The 9,406-nt window shown below is 38.7% G+C and overlaps 1 protein-coding gene across 1 annotated transcript; it reads left to right on the forward strand.

Annotated features, from left to right (window-relative positions):
* Positions 1-403: 403 nt before the first annotated feature.
* LOC308429232 (oogenesin-2-like) lies at positions 404-9,166 on the forward strand (the record flags this gene model as incomplete). Its single annotated transcript, XM_080927964.1, has 4 exons — positions 404-587; positions 6,991-7,165; positions 7,557-8,156; positions 8,587-9,166. 4 exons carry the CDS (start codon positions 404-406, stop codon positions 9,164-9,166), a joined length of 1,539 nt encoding a protein of 512 aa, XP_080784090.1.
* Between the last annotated feature and the right edge of the window lie 240 nt (positions 9,167-9,406).

Consider the following 9,406-nt stretch of genomic DNA (forward strand, 5'->3'; position numbering starts at 1 on the left):
TTATTTCTGTATCTTATTCAAATGGTTAATAGTTTTAACCTTAACCAGGAGAGAAAAAAAGTAATGTTTTGTCTTAAGCTACTGTCATCCATGGATATTGGATGAATATGGGATGTGTAGCTTTCAGAGTTTTTCAATTACTATATTTGGACCAAGTGGCAGGTCATTTCTACCAGCAAATGACTGCAGCTTCATCACTGTGGATGACTGTTGGATGCAAAGCCTAGTCTGAGACCATTTAAGTCATAGGTTCTCGGATATTCCATTTAAAGAATTCTACTACATTCCAAATACAAAGTCCCAATCACAACAATACCCCAGTCCCTGCTTCCAGACATTAAAACAAGAAACTATAACAGTGAGGTTGTCTTGGAGACCTCAAAATGTTCAAGATTCAAGAACAATGGTGTATCTGCTGAGGAAAGCTGCTAACATGGAATGGAACCAGCCAAGGAGAAAGAAGTATGTTGCAGTCCTCAAAGATGAAAAAGGAGTTACTGATCTGAAGACTGCTTTGATGACAAAAAAGGAGATGCCAAGTTTGGACTTTTTGGAGTTGGTTGACTGTCTTGCTTTGGGGATTACAGGTAACTGCCTGGATGAATCTAACAAGAGATTTTTTTAATTAAACAAATTTGTTTTAAAAATTAGAAATAAATATACAGATTTTAAAAGAATTTTTACATAAAATTATATGAATATATTTTTAGTCACTACTTGATTTTTTTAAAGGTTTGATAGTATGCATTGAAAACTTACTAGTTACAGTGAGCATAAAGTACATATAAAACAATACATAACATGAAAATTGTCAAAATTTTCTTAGTGTGTAAATATTAAACATGAGGATTTTTAAATACCAAGGATTGCCACCAGGCTGCATTCTTTGCTCTTGAATTATTAATATTTTAATGTCTAGGTATACCACACTCTTAGAGGGTACTGTACACTTATTTATTTTTTCTAAGAAGGACAGAGGCTTCCACATTTTAACCTTCCTTCTTTTGAACTACATATCATCCTGAGTGAGGTAATTCAGTCACAAAAGAACAGACATAATATGCAGTCACTGATTTAATTGGATACTAGCCCCTGAAAGCTCTGAATACCCAAGAAACAACTCACAGACAATAAGAGACTTTGAACTTTGGATTTATAACATTGTTGAGACAGCTATAAACTATGGGGACTTTTGAAACTGTACTAAATGTATTTTGCATTTAGTTATGTTTAGGTAGGACCCATATAGACTCATGGTTAACAAGCCTCTGGGGGACAGGGAGTGTAATGTGATAGTTTGTATATGCTTGACCCAGGGAGTGGCACTATTAGAATGTGTGACCCTGATTATAGGTGTGTTCCACCACACCTGGGTCTGGAACTTGCTTTGTCACAGATGACCTTGAATTCAGATATCTCCAAGCCTTAATCTCTTGGAATTCTTAGCCATTATGCCTCAAGGTCTCTATTCAAAGATCCAAGTAAGAAACTTGTATCTTACAGCCTTAAAAGGTGGATCTCAGGTGAGCCTTAAAATTCTGGATTGTAGCTCTTTCCAGAAATAATCAAGTTGACAACCAGGAATAGCTATTACCCATCCTCCTCCTCCTCCTCCTCCTCCTCCTTCTCCTCCTCCTCCTCCTCCTCCTCCTCCTCCTCCTTCTTCTTCTTCTTCTTTTCTTTACAGTTTCTAAAATTTTAATTTACTTTTTAAATTATTCACATTTCATCCTGTTTATTATCTCCCTCCCATTCACACACTCCCACAATTCTTCCTCCATAAACTGCTTCATCTCTGAGCAGGTACACCTCATATCTCCCACTCTGCAATTCCAGTCTCTGCAAGGCTAGAAACTTCCTTTTCCATTGAAGCCACACAAGGCTGCCTAGCCAAGGAAACATATCCCATGTGCAGGCAATTGCTTTTAGAACAGCCCCTTCTCCAGGTGTTTGGGATTCGCATAAAGACCAAACTGTATATATGTTACTTATGTGCAGGAGACCAAGGTACAGCCCGAGTATGTTCTTTGATTGGTAGTCCAGTCTCTGAGAGCCCCTGCAGTCTAGGTTAGGTGTCTCTGTAGGTATCCCTGTAAATTTCCTATCATTTTGGTACATACAATCATTCCTCTTATTGATCCATAAGTGTCCCAAAGCTCTAACCAGTGTTCGAATGTGAGTACGCATATTCCTGAGTCATGTGCTGAGCGGAACCTCTCAGAGGACAACTTTCTCCTATCTACAAGCATAACAGAGTATCATTAATAGTTTTATTGATAGGTGCTTACCTTTGAGATAGGTCTAAATTTGGCAAGTTATTAGCTCACCATTCTCTTAGTCTCTCTTTTACCCCCTGGTCTTGCACTGGGATGCTGGCTACAGGAGGTGGCCATTTCTGGTTCTATATCCCCAATATAATGAGTCACAGAAAAAGTTATCTCCATTGATTCTTATGCACCTGCTTTCTTGCAGGTCTCTGTGTAATCCTGGGGAAATGCCCCAACTCCTCATCTCAGTCAATTTTACATTGCTATTCATTTTCATGGCAATCTACACTTCCTTATGCTTGGTCCTGAACATGAATTCCCCTTATCACCTCCCTCACTTCATGTGTCTCTTACAACTATTTTATTCCCTTTTCTTAGTGAGATTCAAGTTTCCTAGCTTGGGTCTTCTTTCTTATTCAACATTTTTGTGCTTGTGTAATTTAATATAGTACCTTTATTTAGGGCTGGTACTCATTTATAAATGAGTATATACCATATGTGTGCTTTTGACACTGGGTGTCCATGGCACTCAGGATGATGGTTTCAAGTTTCATCCAATTTCCTGTCACATTTATGATGTTTTGTTTTTAATAGGTGAATAGTATATCATTATAAAGATGTAGTACATTTTTTTTATTCATTCTTCAATTGAGAGACATCCAAGTTGTTTCCAGTTTCTGCCATTTATGAATAAAGCTCCTATGAACATATATAAGCAAGAGTCTGCGGGATGTTGGAGCATCTTCTGGGTATTTTCCCAGAAGTCATATTAACTAGATATTCGGGTAGGACTTCTTCCAGGTTCCCCAGAAACATCAAATTTATTTCTTAAGCTGTTTTATAAATTTATACTCCCACCAGCAATGGAGGAGTAGTTTTTGGTCCATCATGGCTTTGTCTAAATAATCTTTCAAAAGGAGACTGAAATTCAAAAGAGCAGTATTTAGTATCTGGTGAGACAAAGTTCAATATTGTCTGTGTCAGTTCTTGTGAGAGAATCTACATGCTGAGACTGATGAGGGTTTGTATTTGAGACAACTAGAAGATACACCAAGATAGACACAGTTCTATGGTGTTGTGTATTCTCCAGGAAAAAATCTATTCAGAAATGGGTTTAATCCAAAATTTGGCTGGGACTTTATTATCTAGCCTATATTTGGTGTTTAATATATTTTAAGAACAAATACCTTGTTACAGGTTGGCATAGGTGAGTAAATCAGAAAAGTTATCCAGAAGCTGAATAACAGAAATCCAAAGCAAGGTTAGTACATTTAGAGACTTTTCAAGAAGTATGGACTATAATGTACTAGGTTTTGTTTTTGTGTTTGATTGGGGTACTTATTACATGTGGAGTTTTATGATCTGAATGGTACATCCACCATGGATTCAGTTATGATAAGGTCTGGGGTCCTATTAAGGTTTGTTTGTGGCAAATGTCTCTCTTCCAAGGTGCCCTCCCCCAGTGTCTGTTTTCATTTTTTGTTTAATAAGTTTAGCATTTGTTTTGGATCAATGGTTGTAACTGGGTGGGATTATGAATATAGCTAGCTGGATGAGTTCAAGGGCTCTCCTTGATGCAGTTTGTGGAATGGAGGCTTTGAAAACAGAAAAAGAAGAGTCATGATCTAACTGCCTGATCCTTTAAGTCTTACTATTAAGCTGTTCTCTGATACTGGACCACAGGTGTCAGTATTATTGGTTGGGACCTGATTTCATAATGTATCTCAGGCCAAACTCAAGCTTTTGGCTGTCCTCCTGCCTCCTATATAAATGTGTATACATGCTAGATAGATACCACTTCAACTGAGCTGCATTTTAAACATCAATGTCACAGGATGAATGCCCTCACATCATCCTAGTCCTTTGCAAACATTAGCAAAGCAGAGGTCTAAAACTCCAGAAGAAATTCAAATGTAGACCATGCCAAAGGTATTTTAACACTGACATTCTCTGCTTTATATTTCAGGTCAATCATGAGGACCAGTTCTTTAAACCCTAAGCTGACTCCCTCAGGACTATGTTCACATAAAAATAATATTTACACAGATGAGGCAGCTCACAACATATTATAGGGAAGTCAGAGGCAGAAGAATTTTGAGAGTTGGGACCCAGTATGGGTGACATACTGAGTGCAACCTAACCTTGGGTACACCATGAAACCCAACTTCAAACAGATAAAAACCAAAATAAAACTGAGTTTATAAATCTGTATCTAACAAATCTGTGTTCAATACTTGTGTCAGTGAATGTGTTCATAAACATTTAATTGCTCTATGTTTTTTTCCTGGGTTGGAATCTTATCCAATCCACCCTGAAACCATCTTAAACCCTAAATGAAGAAGTGTGTTGTAATTCAACTGTTAAATCAGACTGTGACTTCAGTTGAGAGGGTGTGGCTCCAAAGGTGTGGTTCTATGGAAATGTATAAATAGAGCAGCCTGAGACCCTCAGGGTTGTGAAGCTTACAGCCACTTGCAGTAGCTGCTTACCTCGATTGGGTTGTGATTCTACAGATTTTTAAAGCTTTCAGATCAGGTAAGTTCCTTAGCCCCATTGGGTCACTGGATCTCACTAAACAGAGCCTAGTTTAAGTTCACCTCAATGTGTCGTTTGTGTTAGGTTTAGTTTATTGATTTTTATTGAGATGAGGTTTACCAACATAATCCTGCTAAATGTGGAATCTATAAATGTTCTCCTGCCTCAGCATTAGGGTAGCTAACCATCAGACCAGTGTATGTTGCTTATAGCAAGCCTTTTTTTTTTTTTTTTTTTTTTTTTTTTTTTTTTTTTTTTTTTTTGGAGTCTCTATTTTTGAGACAGTCCCACTCTGAATATTAGAGTGATATTGAACTCCAGGAAATTCTAGAGATCTCAATGAGAGTATTCATGTGCTTTGACTGTGTTGATCTTTTCTGGAGGTGCTAGGTAAAGGTAAAGACAGGGCTTCTCTGCATAACGCTTGATGTCCTTCCTGTTAGTGGCTCTGTAAACCAGGCTTGTCTAGAACTCTGATATTACTTCCTGAGTAAGGGATTAAGAGAATTAAAGACTTGTGCCACCAACACCTAACCTGTGCTGATATGTAGGCCTATTTAATCCTGGTATTGTTGGTCAAGAGACACAGTGAGCTACACTGCAAGATTAAAGATAGCAAGTGCTAAGACACTATAACAATAACAAAAAAAGTTCTTTGTCTCTAGTGGTGGATACATAGCCTCCTTGTGAAGAGGATGTCATCGTACGTGCATGATGAGGTCTTCATATATGCATGATGATGCTTCCCTTGTCTTGGTGTTCAAATTAAAAATGTGAACCATCATTTTCTACTAATTTTTTTTTGGGGGGGGGGCTCACACTACTTTTTGGAGAGCTCAGATAGGATGTTCTGGATCTCTAGATGTAAACTACCTTGACACTGAGCTAGTAAGTTTCTGATTTTAACATGTAAATTATCAACTCAACCTCATAGTCCTGTGTGCAGTTGCTTTATATACATTGTAGAACTTGGCCATGGCTAATACTGTTTTGCAGACTCTGTTCAGTGTTTCTTTACCATCCTGTACTTCTCTGTAGCTTGGACAGGACAGGCTTGCAGCCCACTTTCCTCCTTGGTTGAAATACCAGTACATGTGTAAATGAGGTATACCTAGACTTTAAATAATAACTCAAGAGCTAAGAAGATAGCCTTGTAGCAAATTTTTGTTAATTAAAAAATCAATATATTTATTCTATACACACCAAGGAAGCTTTGACTATTTCCTTTCTATGTTTTGTTTTACATGTACTTCATGCTTATTGTAACTAGTAAGATTTCAATGTATACTATCAAACCTTTAAAAAAATCAAGTACTGACAAAAATATATTCATATAGCTTTATGCAATAATGCCTTTAAAATTTGTACATGCATCTCTGGTTTTATTTACTTTTTAATACAGTTATAAGAGAAAAATGTGATAACCAAATATTAAAGTCAATTTCTAATGCCTATTTCACAGATGTCCTATATTCTAGGCAGGGTCAGCTGATAGGATGGGAACTGGGGGAAGTTTGGGAATAGAGTCGTTTGCATCTTCCTTTGTTCCTCCGGGGCCTGGGGTGTTGAAAGTCTGTTTATCATCAAAATGTGAGCTTCCTTTTTTAAAGATTTGTTTATTTTATATATGTGAGTACACTGTCATTGTATTTATATACACCAGAAGAGTGCATGGGATCTCAATACAGATAGTTGTGAACCACCATGTGGTTGGTGGGAATTGAACTCAGGACCTGTGAAAGAGAAGTCAGTGCTCTCAACCACTGAGCCATCTCTCCAGATCCTGTAGTTTACCTTGATGACTCCTCAGTGGAGTGTATGAATGTGAGCTGTGGTTGGAATTGAAAAAGCATATTTGGGAAAGAAAAGCAGGCATTAGAAGGTTTCATATACCAGATTTATAGCTTTAAACCTAACTTCTAGTCATCAAAATGCATAACTTCCAACCACTACCACCAGCACATAAGTAACATTGCCCAGAGAAGGCTTTGTTTGGAAGACAGGCTTTCAAAATTTTCTGAATGGTGCCTTTGTTTTTTTGCCTTGCAGAATCATTTCCTCTGAAAACCACTCACAATGAGCTTTGACTCTCCACCCACACTATTTTATATGGCAAAATACACTCTACTGAAGAAGGAATCTTTGGCCATTTCTGCTCTGAAGAAACTTCCCTGTCATCTATTCCCAGAGATGCTTAAAGGAGCCATCACTTACAAGCGCACAAAAGTCCTGACTGCAATAGTGTCGGCCTGGCCATTCCCATGCCTTCCTGTAGGAGCCCTGATAGAGGAACTTCACCTGGACTCTTTGAAAGCACTGCTTGATGGGTTGGATGTCCTGCTTCAAAAAAGGATTCCTTCCAGGTAAGCAAGACGCAGCTAGGGTGGAGGAAGGCTCTGTGTGTTCAGAAAAGAAAGAGCTGTGGATTCTGATAGCATAAGCCTAGAGATATCCAGCCATCAGGGCAAATGATTTGCAAATATGGAGAACACAGCTCCTGAGGAATAAACTGTCTTGTTTTTGTTAAACATAGGCTTAAGTGGAATGTTGTTGGGATTAAATGGATTGGAATAAAAGGAAGAGAGATTGAGCAGTAGTTTTTTAAAGATTCATTTTTAACTAAACATGAGCTTAAGGCTTGATAAGAGGCATAGGGGAAAGGACATTTGGAAGAGAAAGGTAGCTTAAGTGTGAAGTTTTGACAATAAGTGGTCTATAAAGTGTATCTTATAATTCTACCTTTCCCAACCACAGTAGGTACAAACTTAGAGTCCTTGATTTGAGGAAGGATATGCACCTTGACTTCTGGGGCGAACTGGCTGGATCCCATGACGATGACCTCTCACCACAGATCATAGCACAGAAAAAGCCAGTGGATACCTGTCCTCACCCTCGTAGAAAGAAACATTTTAAGGTGGTAACCGATTTTGAACTCAAGGCCAATTTGGATGAATGGACCATATACTTGTTGCAGTGGGTACAGCCGAGAAAATCCTCCATTCACCTATGCTGTAAGAAGCTGCACAGTTGGGACTCACCAGACCCTACTGTCATAAATGTCTTGAAATCAGTGGATTTAAATTGTCTCCTGGAGCTATGGCTAAGTCATTGGGGAATTGAACTTCTGGTAGATCTTGTTCCTTACATGGAGGAGATGAAAAATCTTCACACACTCATGCTAAAGGGAATTAAGAAGTCTGTCATGATTGCATCTGAAGATGAGGAATATGAGGAAGATGAGGAAGATGAGTGGAAAAGCACATTGTTGTCTCAGTTCTCCAACTTTCTCAATCTCCAGCATCTCTATTTGAATGATATCGACTTTCTAGAAGATGGCCTTGAAGAGTGGCTCAGGTAAGAAAAGATTGAGAGCATTCTCCAGACCACAGAAAACACATCTCCTTTTCCTTACAAGTTTGTAAGACTTGTGAATGGTCTGATCAGTGTGAACCTAGCAATGAGTAACATAGCATATCTCAACAGATGAGTTCTGTGCTCAGATATGTGTGACAATTTTTCTAATTGGTCACTTGTAAAAGGTTGCTTTGAGACAAGAAAGGGGTTGAGTAAATGGAAAACATGTGACACTGGATTTGTTGATGGGGGGACGGGGACACAGTTGTGGTAGAGAACAGGCCAAGGGCCTCTTAGGGACACACCTGAAAGGAAGCTGATCCCAACATATGGAGAGATTAATTTTGGTTAAAGTGTTAACTGACATGCTAGTGAGCCCACCAATCTCTTGCTACCATTTTACAAAAATAATCTTTTGCTCTTTTCTTAGCTGTCTGCCGAATCCTTTGGAGACCTTGTCCATTACTGACTGTCCTTGGCTCTTACAGTCCGACTTGGAGTACCTGCCAGATTGTCTGACTATTTCTAAGCTCAAGCATCTGAAGCTGAATTCTATCTTTCTATCTGATGCAGGCCCTGAACTTCCAGGGCTCATCCTTGAGAAAGTCACAAGTACCCTGCAGATTCTGGAACTAGAGCAGTGTGGAATGAGGGACTCTCATTTCAAAGCCCTCTTGCCTGCCCTGAGTAAATGCTCCCAGCTCCTCAAAGTTAACTTCTGTCATAATGATATCTCTCTGCTTGTCCTAAAGAAGCTTCTACATTGCACAGCCAAGCTGAGCCAACTGACCCAGGAGATATACCCTGCCCCTCTGGAATGCTATGAGGATATGGAGATACATAAAGACAAATTTAAGCAACTTTGTCCAGAACTGTTGAAAATACTTAGAGCCCATAGGCAGCCCAGGAAAGTATCCTTTGCTACAACTGCCTGCAGGGAGTGTTTACATTCCTGTAATTATTATCATAACCTAGTGTTTAGAGATTGCCTTTGTGCACAAGTTGAATAAGGTTGCTTTGGGTACCAAGAATGCAGGTCTAGTGAGAGGATCTGAACACTATATATGTGTATAACCTTGTTTGCCTACAATAAATATGCTGAGCTTTTTTTTTCTCTTTATCACATAATGGGATCAACTTTAAAATTGTGCATGAGATGGCATCCTACTGATAGTTCTATCATCAGGGAGACCCAGAGGACTTGATTTACACTGGAAAGAAATTGGTGTGGGTATGTTCAGATCACAGGG

This window comes from Micromys minutus, assembly GCF_963924665.1.
Source record: "Micromys minutus genome assembly, chromosome: 13".
In the NCBI taxonomy this organism is placed as follows: domain Eukaryota; kingdom Metazoa; phylum Chordata; class Mammalia; order Rodentia; family Muridae; genus Micromys; species Micromys minutus.